At 40.7% G+C, this 21,280-nt stretch overlaps 1 protein-coding gene across 1 annotated transcript in view; it reads right to left on the bottom strand.

Moving 5' to 3' along the window:
- LOC126236628 (E3 SUMO-protein ligase RanBP2) overlaps positions 1-21,280 on the bottom strand; it is a 265,257-nt gene that overhangs the window by 173,304 nt on the left and 70,673 nt on the right. Inside the window, exons 5-6 of the mRNA XM_049946076.1 lie at positions 14,157-14,305; positions 10,205-10,343 (exon numbers count right to left, since the gene is read on the bottom strand). Of these exons, the coding sequence (XP_049802033.1) occupies positions 10,205-10,343; positions 14,157-14,305 (288 nt within the window). The remainder of the gene's footprint in view (positions 1-10,204; positions 10,344-14,156; positions 14,306-21,280) is intronic.

The following is a 21,280-nucleotide window of genomic DNA, read 5'->3' as shown; positions in this document are numbered from 1 at the left end:
TTGTCACTGTTTTCCACATATTCCTTTCCTTATCAATTATGCACAGTACCACTTCATTTCTTTTCAGTCCACCCAGTTTCCAAAGTCCTATCACAAACATCACAAATACCTCTATTCTCTTGATTTTCCCAACATGTCAGAATTCATGTTATTACATTCCTGTGCTTCACATCCACATTAACTTCCTCTTCAAATTAAAGCTGAACTGAAAGCAGTTACTGCCATAAAATATCTAGGAGTATGCGTATAGAGTGATCTAAAGTGGAACAACCACTTAAAACTATTGCAGGAAAGGCAGATGCCAGACAGATTCATTGGACGACTCCTAAGGAATTTAGTCCATCAACAAAGGAAGTGCTCACAAAACCCACATTCAAGCAATACTTAAATGCCGTTCATCAGTATGGGGCCCATACCAGATAGAATCGATAGAGAAAATAGAGAAGATCAGCAAGTTTTGTTACTGGCTCATTTAGTAAGCATAAAAGCAACAAGGATATTATCAATAAACTTCAGTAGCAGATGCCACAAGAGGCATTCTGCATCATGGTGTGGTTTACTGTTAGTGTTCCGAGAACGTACAATCCTACAAGAGTTAACAAAAATATATTGCTTCCTCCTATGTGTATCTCGTGAAAAATATTGACAATGAAATTAGACTGATTCAGACCCACACAAAGGCTTACCAGCAATTGTTCTTCCCACAAAGTATCCTCTGTCACACACACCACAAGGTGGTTTGCCTAGTATCAACATAGGTGCAGATATTTGATATTAGCATATCTTTTGGCCAGGAATACACTGTTTACTTGTGTTATTCTGCCTTTAATGTTCTTTTTTACATCATTTGTTATTTTGCTTCCAAGGTAACAATTATTCTATTTTGTCTGCTTCATGCTACCAAATTCTGATGATGATTTTATCACTAATCTCACTTCTGCGACTTCCCATTGCTCTCATTTACTCTCAATCCATATTCTAGATTGTTCATTCCATTCAACAGGTACTTGAATTCATCATTAACTGATGATCGCATATTATCAGGTAATCTTATCACTGACACTTTCAACCAGAATTTTAATTCCTTTCTTCCATCATTGCTTCTTTGATGGACAGATTGAACAGCCGCAAGAATGACTGCATCCCTGTCTTAGCCCTTTGTAATACAATTAATTCTTTCTTGATCTTCCATTCTCATAGTCCCCTCTTGATTCTTGTACATATTGTATATTGCCTGCCTTCCCCCATAGCTCACACATTTTTTCTTAGGATTCTGAGCATCTCTCATCATTTTGTATTGTCAAATTCTTTTCATCGGTTGACAAATATTATGAACCTTTCTTGCTTCCATTCTCAAAATGTCAGAACTGCCTCTTATTATCCTTCTTAAAGTCAAACTGATCATCATCCAACAAATCAATTTTCTTTTCCTTTGCCCTGTATATTATTCTCATCGGCAACTTGATTTCATAAGCTCTACGCAGGCTGTATGATAGTTCTTGCGCATATCTGCCCTTGCTTCCTCAGCCATTGTGTGAGTGATATTTTTACAAGCCTAACGGAATGATATTAGTCTCTTAGATTTTACATGTCATATTTAACAGATATTTGGTTACAATTTTCCGTAAAACTCTTCAAAATTCTGAAGAAATATTTTCCATCCCTTCTGCCTCATTTGATCGAAAGTCTTCCAAAGCTCAGTTACACTGACTGTAATACTGAATCCATTATGCCTTCAACCCTTACTTTTTGAATGTGGTTGGGATCACCCACCACCACCACCACCACCACCACCACCACCACCACCACCACCACTGTGGTCAACAATCCAAACCTTATATTATGCAAATATTTTGCATTCCTTCGATATTCTGTCTTCTGACTAAGAATCTTTTCAAAGTCTTTGTAAAATTTCCCTACATTTTATCATGGCAAACCGTACCATAAACAATGTGTTTTTGTAGTTAAACTATAGCACAAAAATCACAAAATATGCTTTGCAAGTTTTATTCCAGTTTGGTGCCTGCTTCGCTTAGCTTGTAATGTAAAAAGCAATCTTGCATTTTATTGTTTACACTGCTGAAATTCCAGAAGATACTGGGGTCACTAGGAAGCGATTCTGCTGCTGCTGTCCAAGTGTGGTTTGATTCAGCTTCCTATGCTGGCCTATTCTGTGCATACCTCCCCACCTCTGAGTAACAACTGCAACCTATGTTCATTTGAAGCTGCTTGCTGTATTAAAGCCTTTGTCACCTTTTACAATTTTTAGTCCTCACACTTATTTCCAATATCAAATGGAGAAATCCTTGATGTCTCGGGATATCGTATCAACTGGTTCCATCTTTTAGTCATGTTGTTCCATAAATTTCTGTTTTCCCCAATTCAATTCAGTACCTTCTCATTTTTTATTGCTCTACATACCACTTCAGCATTCTTCTGTAGTACGACACTTCAAAAGCATTTATTCTCTTCTTACTGGCTTATTTCACTCTAGCCAAATACCTCCAGAAAAGACTTCCTAACACATAAATAGATATTACATGTTGACAAACTATTCTTTCTCAGAAATAGTTTTCTTGCTATTGTCTGTCTTTATTTTAGATTCTCTCTAAGTCGGCCATCCTCATTTATTTCCCTGCCCCAACAGCAAAACTCTATTACTTTCAGTTTCCCGATTTTATAATTAATTCACTCGGCATCACCTAATTCAATTCAGTTCAGTTACATTTCATAATGCTTGCTTCACTTTTTGTGTTTAACTTATAATCTCTTTTCAAAACATTATCCATTCTGTTCAACTGTTGTTGTAGTCCTCTCGGCATTTCCGACAATTATAATGCCATCAGCAAACTTTGAAGTTTTTATTTTGTTCATGAACATCCTTTTCAAACGTTTGCTCAAGGTACAGACTGAACAACATTGTGGACAGGCAACAACACTCTATGTCCCTTCTCATCTATAACTTCCCTTGCACATCATTTTACTCTTGACAAGAGGCTATTTTCTGTGGAAATTTTACATATGTTTCTCCATTTTTCTTTATCCAGTTTTGCCTTTCTAATAGGCAAGCTCACAACATTTTAATGTGTTTATTTGCTGTGTTTTATGTACAAGTACGGACTAAACGTCATGTAAAAAAATTTCTAAGAGTTGATAAATGTACAACAAAGCCAACTAACATTAAATGTGTATGTGTTGTCTTCCTGTACAGATGCTCTCATACAGAAATGAATTTCCACAACTCCTTCCAATGAATCTGTGCTTTCCAAAATTTAAATCCTTCAGTGTCATCTGTAAAGTGACAGCAGCTCAGCCTCAGGCCTACAAACTTCAGAACATTTTTAAGGACACAAGTCACCCATTTTTATAAGGGGTGTCAAGACTTGCTGCTGTGCAATATCAATTTTCATTTCTTTCACTTTCAGTACAAATCCGTTTCAGCAATGACATCAGATGTTTACGTGGCATTGTAGCTCCAAAACTGTCAAATTACTGTCATAACAAAGTAACTACAGAACTTAATCCAACAAATATAGAAAAATAAGTCAAAATACTGTTGCCAACAAGACAATATGTACATCAATTAATGTAAACAATATAAATGTCGCTCAATAATTGCTATGTTAGCTGAAACAGATCTGTATTTTGTGTTTTGTTTTGTTTTAGGGCACAAAAACAACTAAAGTAACATATGCCCATGTCAGAACCATTCAACACTAATACGAAAATGGAGTTAAAAGCTACTACGTGTTAAGCCCAATCAACGGAAGGAAAGAGAGCTAAGAACAAAGACCTCCTTTTTTTGAGGACAATCATGGACTAAAGATTAAATGTTCTTCACCATATTGCTACAATGGATAAAAAGTAAAATGCAGTAGACAGCATGCGCATCGTTTTCAAAAATGGCCAATATCTCAGACAGCAAACATACATCACAATGTAAGTGGTTAAAAAAGCGTATTCAGTCAGGAATTGTGAACTATCAAATGTTGATGACAATGAGCTCAAAGTGGTGGTGGATCATCATCGAAGAAATGATGGCTGACAGTGCCCAATATGCAACCTAGCTAAAAGGATCTCCTCGCAGCAAGAAGGCCGGGATGGGGTCGGCCAATCAGCTGGGAGAGTTTTAATTTTCCGGAGCTTGTTCCCATGAAGAGAAGACTGGTGGTGATGCCAAAGTGACACCAACTGCTGACAGGCGGCAACATGGAGATTGTCAAAAGGAATAGAAGAACTAGTGGGAAGAGGCAGGAGGACTGCAACCTTAATAGCAGCATTAGCAGCCTCATTTCCTGTCAGACTGACATCAAGGACCCCACATAAAATTCACATTGGCTCCCTGAATAGTGAGCAAGTGGAAGCTTTCTTGGACCCGTAGCACTAAGGGATGGACTTTGTACAGCACACAGAGGCTCTGAAGGGCACTGAGAGAATTGGAGCAGATGACAATTGAAAAGCTTGTGTTGCTGGATGTACTGTGTGGCCTAAAACAGGGCGAAGAGCTCTGCTGGAAATACTGAGCAATGTTCCGTAAGCTGATACTAAAAATGGTTGTGCCAATGACAATGGCACATCTGACCAAGACCCATCAGTGTACAAAGATACTACAGCTAAGTTCCGTGCGAATAGAGAAACTTAAAGCGATAGATCGAATCTGGTCAACATGGGCATGAAGCCGAAGTGGTGAAGCACTTACACCTACAAGGGAAGTGGAATGTAGTGTGAAGTTAAGCTGCCAGAGCAATAGCTGAAAGCTAACTCCAGGAGAAGGGACACACCCTATACTAGGGGTCAAAGGAGTCATCAAAGAACTAGGCCTAGGATGAGTGTCCAGGCATGGCAGACAAATGGCACGTGTATCCGCTGAGGAGAACATCATGTTGGTATGAAGCCGGTAGTTTGGCAACTTCTGCACAGACACTGAACCAAGCTAGTGTAAAAGGCGCCAGTGGCCAAACTGATTCCACTATGGTTGACTGTATTTAGACAGCATTAAAATGGATGGATGTGTAGATGCATAAACAAAACCTCCATAGTCGAGTTTCAAACGGACAAGGGACCAATACAAATGGATGATGGTGGTCCAATCTGCTCTCCAGGAAGTACCACTGATGACACACAGGACATTGAGGGATTGGGTACAGCAGGGAACCAGGTGAGATACATGGGAGGACCATGAAAGTTTCCTATCAAGCATGGTCCCTAGGAATATCAGTTTCAGCGAAGTGGAGACAGTGGAAGAAACCCACTGCGGCACCAGAAACTAGTACAAATTTTTTCAGTGGAGAAACAAAAGCCATTGTCAATACACCACAAGTAAAGATGAAAGAGACGTCACTGAAGACACCACTCAAGGGGACAAGCCCATGGAGGACTACGATAGATACCGAAATCATCGATGAAATGGGAGCCAAAGGTGCCCAGAGGGAGACAGGCCATAACAGGGTTAATGGGGATAGCAAAGACAACAATGCTCAAAACAGTGGCCTGAGGCACTCCGTTTTCCTAGATAAAGGTGTTCGGCAAGGTAGAACCCACATGTACCTTGAAAACGCAAGTCTTTTTAAAAATTCCTGAAGGAAACTGGACAGGCAGCCTCTGAAGCATCATGTGTAGAGTGTGTGGACAATACCAGTCCTCCAGCAGGAGTCTTAGGCATTCTCCAAATCAAAAAACATGGCAACTGCCTGGTATTTTCACAGAAAACTGTTCCTGACATGGGTTGACAAACTGACAAGATAGTCAACTGCAGAACAGAATGCTCAAAACCCACATTGTGCAGTGGATAGTAGATTGCAAGACTTGTGCCACCATACCAGCTAGGCACAAATCATATGTTCCATCACCTTCCAAACACAGCTGGTGAGAGAAATGGGGCAGTAGTTAGAAGGAAAGTGTTTGTCCTTATCACACTTAGGTAAGGGTATGATGGTGGCTTCATGCTAATGTCTGGGAAACATGCCATCCACCCAGATGTCACTGTATGTATGACAGACAAAGTGCTTACCCACGAGAGAAAGCTGCTGCAACATCTGAATGTTAACATTGTCTGGCCCTGGAGCAGAAGACTGGAATGAAATGAGAGCAAAGTCTAGCACCCACACAATAAAGTCGGTGGCGTAGCATTCACAATTCTGAGAGGAGAAGGACCTGAGTATACTCTACTCGTTTCTAATGGTGTAAAGCAGGGTGATAGTGAGCAGAGCTCGAAATCTCCACAAAATAGTGGCCCAAGGTGTTTTGAGATAGCAATGGGGTCTACAATGACATCATTTGCTACAGTCAGGCTAGAAATTGGGAGGTGGACCTCGGTTCCAGAGAGAGGTTGGAGGTTGGCCCAAATGACAGAAGAGGGAGTGGAACTGTTAAAAAGTAAATGAAATCCAGCTGGCTTTCTTTTTGCTATCCCAAAGAATGCAACAACACTTTACATGAAACTGTTCACAACGAATACAGGTTCACCATCGTAGGATGATGGTTAAAAATCGGAGAGCATGTCTCCGCATGCAAATTGTGCTGCAGCATACCTCAGTCCTCCAAGCGACAGGGAAGCAGCACGGTGAAGAGGAAATGCGAAGAATGGAACATTCTGCAGCAGTAAGGATAAGTCTGTAAGGTATTCTACCTGGTCAACATAAATGGGGAAATGGTGTTCGTCGAAGGTTGTCAGGAAGGAGTAAAGCCTCCAGTCGGCCTTACAAAACTGCCGACTAGGTCTACGTATAGGAATAGGGAGGGGGGAAGGAAAATGAGCACTCCAACAGCTTGCAGCCAGGTGTTCAGTGAGATTGCCTAACTGTGAACATCATCCCGAATGAGCAGCACGACTCCACCATGAGATGGAATGCTGTCCTCGAGGAAGAAGGTCAAGATGGGTCAGAAAGAAACACAAGAGGTCAAAGCAGTTGCACGGACGCAATTTTGTTTCCTGGAGGAGACACTGTGATTCCAACAGCAGTCATAATTCCTCTTTATTGGATCAAATGCTGCAAAGAGTCCATTAGGGGAATGTCATGACGGAAAGGAAAGAATGAGGAGTTGTCACCTCAGCATCTGTTGAGTGCCAGCCTTTGAAGACACTCTGCTACAGGGCACAGAGGCTGGAGAATTCTGCTCCATGAGATCTACAGAGGCGTCGGCAATCTCACTGCGTCGGCGTGTGGATTCCAGAGCAGAAAAATGGATGGCGGTGTGCACCAGCGAAACAAAGGTCGGCCGGATGAGGGTGTCATATGGTGACACTGTTGAAGAGGATCTCCAAGTTGGGGAAGGAAAAGACCATTTGCCTTCTTTTGATTTCTTGGAGACTTTGCAATTGGCAGATGAAGACTTAGACATTTTTTGGCTGGAGAGACGTAAGAAGTCTTTGTGGGAGTATTCCTTCTGTCCTTTCTCACCTGCTGGTTGTGTAGCAGGTCAATTTGCTGCCAGAGGCAAAAATGGTGGGGCTTTGCAAAGCTGGAGGAGATGGGGATGCTGTCTCGACACAGGGTGATTTTACAACTGCAGTGCTGAATTTGAGGTCACAAGTCTGGGCTGTGTCCTTTGTGGAGCGAGGTAAAGCAAGAACGGTACTAAAAGTGCCAGATGGTAAACCACATGGCTTTCAACCAGCCAACAACTTGTGAGTGACTTCAAATGGATCTCCTGGACGGCCCGCTCATCGAGATACAATTGACGTTCTCAGGATGAGGCTGCACGGTTGTCATTGCAATTGACACAGCAGGGAGGAGGAGGAGGAGGAGGAGGAGGAGGAGGTGGGCAATCACCCACATGAACATACCTACCAAAAGTAACACATCTGGACATGTTTTGACAGGACATTCGACTGTGGTTGTAATGATGACAATGGTGGCAGTGCATCAGGCTGGAGTGTATGGTAGGACTGTCATGACTTCATAACCTGCTTTGATCTTTGATGGATGTATTACTATATCAAATATGAGAAAGAGTGTTTGTGTAGGCACTAAGGACGCCCTGATCAGAGAGGTAAGTTTGGATTTCCCCATCAGTCACACCATCGAGCAGCATATTGTAAATAACACCATGCAAAGAATTCAGCATTTGACGGGCCCTGACAGGAACAGGATAGCCGTGGAGGAGCAAAGTTGCGAGCAGTTGTGGTTGAGAATCATAATTATTCTTCAAAAGCAAAGTTCCAGTACATACATGACAGCAGGATATCAAAGGCTAGCAGTTGCATCAACACCTTCCTGAATAATAAACGGATTATCGGTAGCAAAGGATTGACCCTCAGTATGGGATACCATCAGGAACCAAGGTGCAACTGGGAGAGTCTTAGAATATTTAGCCTCATTCCGTTTAGCAGACAAGACGGAGATGGTGATTGGCTCATTGTGAGGAAATCCCCCCCGTGACTGCCTGCATCTCCGATAGTGTGCTCCTTCCAACTGCCCGACTCTCCTACCCCTAAGATGGGGGCTCACCCACCTTAAGTGATTGTTCACACCTCAGGCCACACCTCTCACACTCTTAACAGAGGAGTCAATTGGCAATTTGGGAACGTAACAGCTCAGGCAGTCACCCTGTCTGCTTGTGTCTGTGTGTGTGCGCGGAAAGGTGTGTGTGTGTGTGTGTGTGTGTGTGTGTGTGTGTGTGTGTGTGTGTGTGTGTCCTTTTTTTCCCACGAGGTAAGTCTTTCCGCTCCCGGGATTGGAATGACTCCTTACCCTCTCCCTTAAAACCCACATCCTTTCGTCTTTCCCTCTCCTTCCCTCTTTCCTGATGAGGCAACAGTTTGTTGTGAAAGTTTGAATTTTGTGTGTATGTTCGTGTTTGTTTGTGTGTCTGTCGACCTGCCAGCACTTTCATTTGGTAAGTCACATCATCTTTGTTTTTATATATATATATATCCACAGCAATAACAGTTATTCACCGCTGAAGTCATAAACTGACAAATGCAACCAACACGTAAATTTTGTTCTTTGCGTAACTCAAACAATGCTGTACAAGTCGTGATAATTTCAGCAGGATGTTAACAACCTGCCCAGAAGGCTATTCTCACTTCAAAGAAAGTTCTATTGTAACAGTATACCAAGGCAGATGGCTTATTGGCCAAGATTTGTGTACAAAGAAAACTTTGATATGAACAGCAGGCAGTCACTTGAAGCAATACTCCCAATCTATTGCATAATTACAATTTTCCACACAACATTTCTGAAAAAGAAACCACCCCTCTTAGCATGGAAACAGAAAGAAAGCTGGTAATCACTGTGCTGACGTGCCACATTGTCCAGTGCACTTTTAAGTGTGCGCAGGTGTGCACAGAGAACATGAGGTAGCCTGGTAGTCAAGATGCAGCAGTGCTACTATAAGCAGAACACACAGCAACATGAAAATAGTTCACAATGAAAAGTAAAACATCTTTTTGTTCCCATCCACATTCTAAGTGAATTCCTGAACTCTCATCTTAAATATCTTTCAGTATGTTAAAGATACAATCAATTTTCTGGAGTAATTGCAAATGGTTCATGAAAGGAATTAACTGTGTTTTAGCGACTAAAACTGTTCTCCTTTTTGGCTCCAGTATCTACTTGTTGAGACAATATACTTCATGGCTCTAAAGCTGTGATCACCGACACCTTGTAGAGTCCAATCAACTACTTGTCAAGGGGGCAATAGATTACAAAGAAATTTTAGTTGGTGAATCACTCACAGGACTGAAGAGATTGTACGCTACTTGGTGTGAATTTTTTTTCATGTTTCTTGGATCATTGAGGTGTAGAAAGAAAGAAACTGGTTAAGTTTCAGTACAAGCTTGCTCTCTCTCTCTCTCTCTCTCTCTCTCTCTCTCTCTCTCTCTGTGTGTGTGTGTGTGTGTGTGTGTGTGTGTGTGTGTGTGTGTGTGTGTGTGTGTGTGAGAGAGCACTTCTGATCCCTGACATTTGGAAGCTGCTTTATCCATTTCGATAATTCCATCCTAAGATCCAACCATGTGAATTAGTTACTATGTAGGTTCTTTTATAGTTAAGAACACAGGAAATTTAAGATTATTTGTCAAAACTATCACACACTGTTTAGAATATGAAAATCTTTACTGAGTTTGAAAGCACTTCGTGAAATGGTCCTCCACTGCTATTCAAATGACACCTTACATTTACCCCTGCCATTCACAGAGTAATTTTAAAATTCTCACAAGAAATAATTTTTTATTTTTTAGTTTTTATATTAAAAAGTATACCTTCTTTGCTCTTTTCAGAAGCAGAGTGGCAAGATGGAGGCAGAGTTGACCACGCATGTGCCTTAAGAATTCATGATAGTAGTCCCGTTCACTGGGTGGAGGGGACTGCTGTGATGCCTTTGTTAGTAACTGGTCAAAACTGAAAACAAACAATTCAAACAATGGAATATCACTCTTCACAGTTCTATGTTGTTATAACAACATAGGAAACTCTTGGACAGAATAATACACACACTCATACACACACACTATGCCCATGGCGAGACTGGCTTTATTATCAATTACTGAGAGCAGTTGCCTGTATAGATGGAGATGGAGTGAACAGAGACAGACGCATGAGGTAAGGAGAGGGTAGTGGGATCATGTGAGACGTATCTTTTGACAGATGACTCAGCTGCATATGATGAAAGAAGTTCGCAGGTTAAAAACGACAGGAGGGGGGGGGGGGGGGGGGGTGCAGGGAAGGAGGGAGGAAAAGGTGTAAATGAAGGAATGAAGGGGAAAGACAGGGAGGTAAAAGAGAATGTGCGCGCGCACACCCGCACACGTTTGAGTAGTGTGAAGCAGCTGTTGTCATTTGTGTTGTCGTGCGCAGCACTTTCTGCAACTGGATGGTCAAGTTTTCTGTTTGTCACAGTTTGGCAGTGGATATTTATGTGATTACAAAAATGGTTATGCTCTACCTTCTGAACTCCTTTTGTCTCCTCGTACAGTCACTGAGTGGTCTGTTGAAAGACCTACCTCACACTATCCCACTACTACTACTACTACTACTACTACTACTACTACTACTACTACTCACCTTGTGCATCCCTCCCTAACCCCATCCCACCTCATCCACCCAGGCAACTGCTCTGACAAGGGAACCTCCCCATCGCACCCCCCTCAGATTTAGTTATAAGTTGGCACAGTGGATAGGCATTGAAAAACTGAACACCGATCAATCGAGAAAACAGGAAGTAGTTGTGTGGAACTATCAAAAAAATAAAATATACAAACTGAGTAGTCCATTTCCAATATATGCAACATCAAGGAGAGTGTGGACTCAGGAGCGCCGTGGTCTCGTGGTTAGCGTGAGCAGCTGCGGAACGAGAGGTCCTTGGTTCAAGTCTTCCTTCGAGTGAAAAGTTTTCTTTCTTTATTTTCGCAAAGTTATGATCTGTCCATTCGTTCATTGACGTCTTTGTTCACTGTAATAAGTTTAGTGACTGTGTTTTGCGACCGCACCGCAAAACCGTGCGATTAGTATAAGAAAGGACGTGCCTCTCCAATGGGAACTGAAAACATATTCCCCACAAAATACATCTCATGTATTTAATGCACTCTCGTCCAAAGTAGCGAACAGTCAACTGCCAGCCAGGGAGCCTCGTTAGCAGGAATACTCTCTCTTCCGTGGGCTGTAGTCGACTGACGTCGCGTGTTTCGATGTTTGTTTAGGTGTAGCGTCCCCATACTACGGCGCAGTTACCTCGCATCGGACGGACGGACGGACGGACGGACAGATAATAATTGTCTGAAAATAAAAAATTAAAATTTTTCACTCGAGAGAGGACTTGAACTAAGGACCTTTCGTTCCGCAGCTGCTCACGTTAACCACGGGACCACGGCGCTCCTGAATTCACATTATCCTTGTTGTTGCTTATCTTTCACATGGACTACTCAGTTTGTATACGAGGGCAGTTCAATAAGTAATGCAACACATTTTTTTTTCTGAAACAGGGGTTGTTTTATTCAGCATTGAAATACACCAGGTTATTCCCCAATCTTTTAGCTACACAACACTATTTTTCAACGTAATCTCCATTCAATGCTATGGCCTTACGCCACCTTGAAATGAGGGCCTGTATGCCTGCACGGTACCATTCCACTGGTCGATGTCGGAGTCAACGTTGTACTGCATCAATAACTTCTTCATCATCCGCTTAGTGCGTCCCACGGATTGCGTCCTTCATTGGGCCAAACATATGGAAATCCGACGGTGCGAGATCGGGGCTGTAGGGTGCATGAGGAAGAACAGTCCACTGAAGTTTTGTGAGCTTCTCTCGGGTGCGAAGACTTGTGTGAGGTCTTGCATTGTCATGAAGGAGAAGTTCGTTCTGATTTTTGTGCCTACGAACACGCTGAAGTCATTTCTTCAATTTCTGAAGAGTAGCACAATACACTTCAGAGTTGATCGTTTGACCATGGGGAAGGACATCGAACAGAATAACCCCTTCAGCGTGCCACAAGACTGTAACCATGACTTTACCGGCTGAGGGTATGGCTTTAAACTTTTTCTTGGTAGGGGAGTGGGTGTGGCACCACTCCATTGATTGCCGTTTTGTTTCAGGTTCGAAGTGATGAACCCATGTTTCATCACCTGTAACAATCTTTGACAAGAAATTGTCACCCTCAGCCACATGACGAGCAAGCAATTCCGCACAGATGGTTCTCCTTTGCTCTTTATGGTGTTCGGTCAGACAGCGCGGGACCCAGCGGGAACAAACCTTTGAATATCCCAACTGGTGAACAATTGTGACAGCACTACCAACAGAGATGTCAAGTTGAGCACTGAGTTGTTTGATGGTGATCCGTCAATCATCTCGAACGAGTGTGTTCGCACGCTCCGCCATTGCAGGAGTCACAGCTGTGCACGGCCGGCCCGCACGTGGGAGATCAGACAGTCTTGCTTGACCTTGCGGCGATGATGACACACGCTTTGCCCAACGACTCACCGTGCTTTTGTCCACTGCCAGATCACCGTAGACATTCTGCAAGCGCCTATGAATATCTGAGATGCCCTGGTTTTCCGCCAAAAGAAACTCGATCACTGCCCGTTGTTTGCAACGCACATCCGTTACAGACGCCATTTTAACAGCTCCGTACAGCGCTGCCACCTGTCGGAAGTCAATGAAACTATACGAGACGAAGCGGGAATGTTTGAAAATATTCCACAAGAAATTTCCGGTTTTTTCAACCAAAATTGTCCGAGAAAAAAAATGTGTTGCATTACTTATTGAACTGCCCTCGTATTTTGCTTATTTATTTCATAGTTCCACACAACTACTTCCTGTTTTCTCGATTGATCTGTGTTCAGTTTTTCAAGGCCTATCCACTGTGCCAACTTATAACTAAATCTGAGGGGGGTGCGATGGGGAGGTTCCCTTGTGAGTATTCAGTATACATCATATGTAGTATTCTGGCACATTTAACATTTTAAAAATAAAATTTTCCATTGATTGAACATTATTAGCATTTTGTTTTATTTTGATTTAAATTAAAATATGTAATAATGTTTTTCTTTCAATTCTTCTTAGAGTCTATTTCAACTGCTGGTAAAACATGTGCCTGTAACACTGTAACACAATAGATGTAAGTACACATCAGATTAATCTTTGGAAGTTTCATTGAAACAACTTTTCATAAACACAATAGTTAACTTTAAATAAGGGAAAGGCAGCTGCTCACCTAAAGCAGATTGTGGAGAAAATAGCAGACACATTATCTTGAGTGCTAGCTCTTTTCCAGCAATAGTACACACATTCACAAACACAATCACTCACACAAACTTGTCGCGGCCACAGAAGTGTACGTATGGAGTTGAATGTGTGAACTATTGTTGGAAAAAATGCTGGTGGTGTTAGTTGTTAGTTACTATGCTCCACACATCAATCCACTGTAGGTGATTGGTTGCCTTTTGTGTATTTTACACAATTCTCCATTAAGGAATTTGCATTATTGTTATACATCAATTAGCTTAGGATATAGCTTCTTTAAATTGAACTTTTACCAAATTTAGGGTGTTAGTGACCTGAATCACAACACCAAGTACAGACATCAGGAAGTAAGCAAGAGTTAGTATTTCAGAACTTTTGCTATTGTATGGTCTGTTAACATACACCATAAACAAGATTGTATTCCCATAGGTACAGCACACTCCTAACTGCAGCCTAATATTAAGAAATTTAATTACCTGAAGAGAACTTGCACACAATCTGCAACAGTTTTGTGGAGCATAGCATGATTTTCACCTAAGCTTAAATATGCCTTTTTTTCTTGAACAGATGTATAATACAGGTAAAATTCCCATCCACAAATATCAGAGTATTTCTCTGCATATGCCTGTAAAGCAAAAATGAAACTTCTGTTAACTGAAGTAATGCAAAATTAATAAAATAAAATAATATAATACAAAAATAAAAAATAAATTTTAGTATATACAGCTATATCAGAAATTTTCATGATAACTTTTACTTCACTCTGCTCCAAACTGCAAGCTGAAAAACAATATTAATGTAGCAAAAAAAACTTACACATACATACTTCTCATGAGGTGTGAATATCTTTGTTCCTTTGTTTACCGAAGCAGATTAGTCATGTCTTAATGATGTATTTCACAAGTTCGACTCAAATGTAAGTGGTTGTGGGTGGATAATGGGTGGAGTGAAGATTGGCACTCAGCAACGGTGGGAAAAGTGTAAATCCAGTAAAACACACAATAGAGGGTGGAGGCCAAAACAGCATAGCGTGAGAAGTTTATGAGTGTGGCAAGCACCTGGGAAGAATGGAAAAATGGACAAAGAAATCTGTTTACTGGATTACAACAGATAGGAAAAGATTGAGGAAATGCCATGATGAAAGGTAAGTGAATAACAGAAAATGTACAGAATAAAACGTAGATGCATGGAACTTGAGTCTGTGAAACACAGCAAAATCTCTAGAGAACCTTCACTGAGCACATGGTGTCATTTTCTTGACCATCCCTTGCTAACTCTGGACCACTGCACCTACAATATTACTCTGCAAACCACAATTATGTGCCTGTTAGAGGATTCATCCAACGACATTCAAGATATTTCTTTATCACTCCACTCCTGGATATCATGTGGGAAAAATGAACATATAAATCTTTCCATGCTAGCCCTGATTTATTTAATTATGATGCTCATTCCTCACTATGCAGGTGGGCGGCAACAAAATATTTTTGCGCACTCCGAGAAGAAAGTTGCTGATTAAATTTAATGAGATAATCCTATTGCAACAAAATATGCCTGTTTTAACGAGTGCCATCCCAACTTGTGAATCATGTCCGTGACACCCTCTCCCCTATTTCGCAATTATACAAAACGAGCTGCACTTTGAGCTTTTTCGTCTTCCATTAATCCTATCTGATGCATATCCCACACTGTACAACAATACTCCAGAAAAGGGTGAAAATTCATAGTGTAAGTTGTCTCTTTAGTAGACCTGTTGGATTTTTTAAAGTGTTCTGTCAATAGAACACATTCCTTGGTTTGCTTTCCCCACAATGTTATCTACGAGATCATTCAAATGTATTTGTATTTCTAACTGATAAGTTTTAGTTGAATTTATAGCCTTTAGAATTGTGTGAATTATTGTGTAATAGAACTTTAGCGGATTCCTTGTAATACTCATGTGGATGAGTTCACACTTTTCATTATTTAGTGTCAACTGCCACTTTTCACACCACACAGATATCTTCCTAAATCATTTTGCAATTTGTTTTGATCATCTGATGACTTTATAAGATGATAAAGTGTCAGCATGCTCCGCCATAAAAGCTAACAGGGCTGCCCAGATCGTCTCCTTAACTGTTTATATTTATCAGGAACAGCAAAGTGCCTATAACACTTCGTTGGTGAACACCAGGCATTACTTCTGTTTTTCTCTATGACTTTCTGTCAATTATTATGAACTGTTATCTTGCCAACAGGAAATCAGAAATCCAGTCACAGAACTGAGATGATAGTCCATAAGCACGCAATTTGACTAGAAGTAACTTGGAAGGAATGGCATCAAAGGCTGTCTGGAAACCAAACTATGAAATCAACTTCACATCCCCCTTCAATATCACTAATTACTGTGTGAGAATAAAGAGCTAGATGTGTTTCACAAGAAAATATTTTCTAAATCCGTGTTGGCTATTTGTCAATAAATCTGTTTCTTCAAGGTAATTCATAATGCTTGAACACAGTAAATGTTCCAAAATCATACTGTATATAAACATTAGCACTATGGGCCTGTAATTCAGCACATTACTTTTTTTTCCATACTTATGTATTGGTATGACTGTGCAACTTTACAGTTTTTGGGTATGGATCTTTCTACAAGCGAGCTGTTGTACATGACTGCTAAGTGTGGAGCTACTGTTATCAGCAACTCTGAAAGGAACCTGACTGGTATAAAATCTGAACCAGAGGTTTTGCTTATATTAAAGTAATTTAAGCTGCTCTGCTACACCAAGGATACCTACTTAAGTTGCTCATGTTAGCAGTTTTTCTTGATTCGAATTCTGGAATATTTATTTTGTCTTCTCCTGTAGAGGAATTTCGGAAAACCATGTTTAATAACAATGCCTTAATGGCAACGTCATCAGTAACATCATCATTTTTACTGTGCAGTGAAGGTATTGTGTTTTGCCACTGGTGTACTTTATATACAATGAGCAAAACATTGTGTTTTCTGCCAGATTGAGAGAGAGAATTTCACTGTGGAAACTATTAAAAGCATCTCACATTGAAGTTTGCTTTCAAGCTTATGTTAAGCTTTGCCAATCTGGGAGGGGGGGGGGGGGAGGGGGGTTGTGTGCTTTTAAATTTAGCATGCTCTTTTTGTTGCTTCTGCAATATTGTTCTGAACTGTTTTGTGCACCATGGGCAGGGGGAGAGGAGGAGGGCCATCAGTATGCCCTTTCATTAATTTATTTGGTATAAATCTCTCAATTTTCACTGATACTATTTCTGCAAGTTCAAACCACATCAGGTCCACGATTACATCCCAGATTGGAAGGAGTGAAGATCGTCTCTTAGGAAAGCGCAAAGCAGGATGTTACAATATTTAGTCTTGCTACAACTACCTTGTGGTCACTAATCCCTCGAATGTTATCTATCTGCTTAGGATTATTTGTCACAAAGAGGTCCAGTCTTTTTCTGTAGCCATTTACGCTCTGAGTGAGCTCCTCAACTAAATGCACAAAACAATTTTCTGAGAAAGCATTCAGTAAGATTATAGGCGAAATTTTATGCCTACCACTGATTGTAAACACGTCTTTTCGGCACCATATCAAGTGTATACTGTAGTCCCCACCAACTATAATCGTACGAGTGGGGTCACCTACATATCCCCAATCACTACTGGAGTCTATACCACTTAAGGTGAGCCGGAGGTGCCTATGCTGCCCATGTTAAAATCACTAAGTTTGAGGAACATTTATGAATACACTACCAAATAGAAAAATTTGAATTTTTTTTACATATAGAGTGGTTTAGTATTGCAGTTATGAAAGAGGGATTTTGGAGTATCGTTTCTAGTTTCCTTCCAATTATTTTTTTTTTATTAATGACCCATTTTTTTTTACAAATAGGCCGTAATTGCTTTATAATTAAACTGAAATGAAACTACTGAACATATTGCCAAATGGCTGTGTTACAATGTGAGTTTGACCACTAGGAGTGCTGTATAAAAATTTCATCTCTCTAGCTTGAGTGGATTTTGAGAAAATGTTCCTTATATTCGAAAAATTCTAATTTACGGGAAATGGCTATCAAAGTTTCTCAATACATTCCTGCACTATAGGATGGATTATCAGGGTCTTCTTCTTCATCCTCCAAAAGCTTCCTCTTCTGTCTTCTTTTCTGGCCTGTTGTTCCATCATACTTCATATGCCTTTCTCTTCTTTCTGCTCCTCTTATCCTTTCTCTGTCAATATTTCTTAGTGCTCGTACAGTTTTCACCCCAGCTGTAAATCCTAATGCCTTCAGAACTTCACACTTCACACTGTTCCCTTGGTTGTAGGTTGCTATTGCATCATAAATGCCAAAGTGCAGTGTTTTTATGCTTAAAAACACCCTTTTAGGAATCACTTTCCAAATCAAATTGTTTACGCTCTCATTAGGATTCTGCGTCTTTCCGTGTAGACATTTGTGTAATAATTCTGGCTGTGCTAAGTCATGAAAAATTGGTTTTATTGCATTTATCACAGCTGCTGGCAAACAATGTTTGTGATCATAGTCCTTTTTTGCATTATATTTGCACCAGGAATCTTTTGGGCAGAGGCTGTGTTGGGGTATTCATTGGAAGAGGCAGTATGAAGGAACAATGCCCACACTGCTTTTCGCATGTCACTAACATTACTAGTATTTTGCCTTATAGCATATCCATAGTATCTCTGTAGACGTTCTATCACCTCATCAGTAAGCCTGCCTCTCCCTCCTATTGTCTTTCCATCACTGAGCTTACTTGAACCCAAAGTTTGTTTGAGCCTTCGAAGCCGTGCACCCATACGCTTTTGCACATGCCCAATGCATTCCAACTTTTCAACTACAAATTCATTTCCATATGGTTTCAGTTCCTCTATAGTCTTGAAAACTTTGGAGTCACCATCCCCAAGGTAGTATTTGTACCTAACGTTGTATCTGGGAACTGAATGTTCAAAAATTTGTTTCACTCCATCCACTTCCATTGCTCCACTTGATCGACTAAAATTTGCCTCACAGGTTCCACTGTGCTCTCCTTTGATTTTATTTTTGCACCTACAATGTTTTGATAATATTGCAACATCTATCACTTGTGCAGTATCACCACAAGTAGCAGTTACAACCCCATTCAGGGATTTATGACCCCTCTTTTGCCAGGAACCATCTAATGCCACTACCAAATCCCTAGAACCACCGTTCATTTCCACAGATTCCTCCACTGCTTCCTTCATGGTTTTCAAAGCCACATCTTCAACAGAAGATCCTACCAGTTCACAGTAGTACCCAAATTTGCTTGGAGGCGATGGCAAGTTCCTAATACCACAAAACAGTTTACCAGCAGCAGACCCTTTTCAAATGGATCGAAGACCATACACATGTCGAACATTCACATCAAACACTCTAGATCGTCCATTTTCACCAAAGAGACTGGCATGTGAATTGTAGAAAGTCACTTGATACCTGCAACATGCACAGATTATCTTCATCGCACAAGCTAAACCAAAGTGCTTTGTTATCTCTAGTCCCACTCCTACACTAACACATTTTGCACAGAACACTTTCTTTCAGCACAGAAGATAATAATCCAATATTCAGTACTTCGTTAATATCATCACTGTCACTAACATTTTCACGAAATCTGTCACTTCCACCAGTCAGCTTCTTGCTAGAAGATGTCACAGGGCTATAGCCGGCCATGTGTTGCTTAGCAGAAGAACGCACTGTTTCAGTAATTTTAGTATCATAACTTGGTATTAGAGTTAATTTTCTTTTCCCTACGTTCTTCCTCTTCTTATATACATGGTTATGAAAACGTGGCATCGTAACCAGAACAATGCTTTACACAAAAAGTATAATACTACCAACAACAGGCGCAACACTGAACTAACTCGAAACGGTAAACAGCAAAGCGACTATGTTCCGCGCTCTTAGTGCTTCATTTGTCACAGAAAACAATGTAGCCAACCCTTGCACACTCGCTGTATGCGTAACATAAGGCGCTGTATGTGTAACAGGCCGAGAAAATCCCAAGCAGTTCGCCAGGAAGTCACGAGATGGTGTTGCATTCAGCGGCCGCCCATTTCCTCTGCAGGCGTGGGGGAAAATGGTAATAACTCCACTTCTAGGGCGAGTAGAACAATAATTCAAAGTTTACATTAAAGAGGAATGTTCCAATTAATTTTCGGTAGCAAAAAAAAAAATCTTAATTTTTTGGATTTGACCACCTCCGGCTCCCCTTAAGCTACCCTCCCAAAACCAGTGAAAATCTCTTTAGGTCCAAAGAGAGACAAATCATTAATACTGACATAAGCCACCGTCTGCAGTTGGCTGCATCCCGTGCTCTTCACAACACCCAGAAGCACCAGTTCCACGTCTGGAATAACTCCTCCCAGTGTGCACACTGAGTGCACACTTGATTCCTTGGCCTTCATGGCAGTCATATCCCTAATGGTCCCCATTACATGCCCAACATTGTAACTCCCAAGTAATTCTGGAAAAAAGAAGTGGATGTGATAGTGTAGGCATTTGTGATACTAAGTGCTCAGGTGACGTCAGCAGCTGGTTCATAGTGGCACTACGATTTACATCTACTATTTTACATATTTGTGCTGGCCAGACTATCAAAAACACAATATTGAGGAAAATGCAGAAATGAGGAAAATGTTAAAACCCTCAAAAACGCAAGCAAAAACACATGTAATTGGCATATATTATTAAAAATTGCAATTCTCTCCAATAGTTTGTATCAGATCTGTTGACATAAAGGAAATGAAATGTACACTACAATGTTTATACAACCATTTGTGGTAGTGAATTTCATCAGTTCTTCAAAAATCACACTTGTAAAAACTCGGCAAAAAACTTGAATTGGTATCTGGGTACAATGAATTTGGACTATTTTGCAACAAGCTACAACCACAAATTATACGTTCAAAACACACGTTTTTGAGAGATTATCCTTTGTGCTCACCAAGAGAAAAGCAAAAATTGATGAACATGTTGAATTAAACCAAAATCATCAAAGCAGCTAAGTGGTTAAACCGTAAGCATAAATGCAGACATCCACAGAACAACAAACTGTCACCAATGCTGTTTTTGTTTAAGCTTTCCTTACGAGCTTCACTTCATATGCCCACCACCATTAAAGTGTTATTTTAGACTTAGTGAGAGAAAGAGTCACGAAAAAAATGAGTTTACCTCCCCAACTGATGTTACAAGCTTATTAAAAGTTGGCTCAGTGAATTTCTGTACACTGCGTGACACGAAAATTGGAAGGACAGCTTGGGTGCTGTAGTTCCGCTTTGTGCCCTCTATCACTGCTATCAGTCTTTACGATCTACAGTGTGTGGTATGAGTATGAACAAAGAATATACGTGAGTAGTGTATGTAGTTGATGCAACTGTATCGTATCAGATTTGAACAAGAAGGTCTTTAAAATGTGCTATCACATAACCCTTGTTCTATTTCCGTGTGACATCTCTGTTCATAGCAGATCATCTGCATGAAAGTTATATTTCAAGCACTTCACAAAAAGCTTTCACCCATACCTGTGCACTCCCACCATTGAAGGGCCACTCACCCTCCCCACGCACCCAGTAGG

The sequence above is a fragment of the Schistocerca nitens genome, chromosome 2, assembly GCF_023898315.1.
Source record: "Schistocerca nitens isolate TAMUIC-IGC-003100 chromosome 2, iqSchNite1.1, whole genome shotgun sequence".
NCBI lineage: Eukaryota > Metazoa > Arthropoda > Insecta > Orthoptera > Acrididae > Schistocerca > Schistocerca nitens.
Note: the sequence above shows the minus strand (reverse complement) of the source record. Positions and strands in the feature narration are given on the sequence as shown.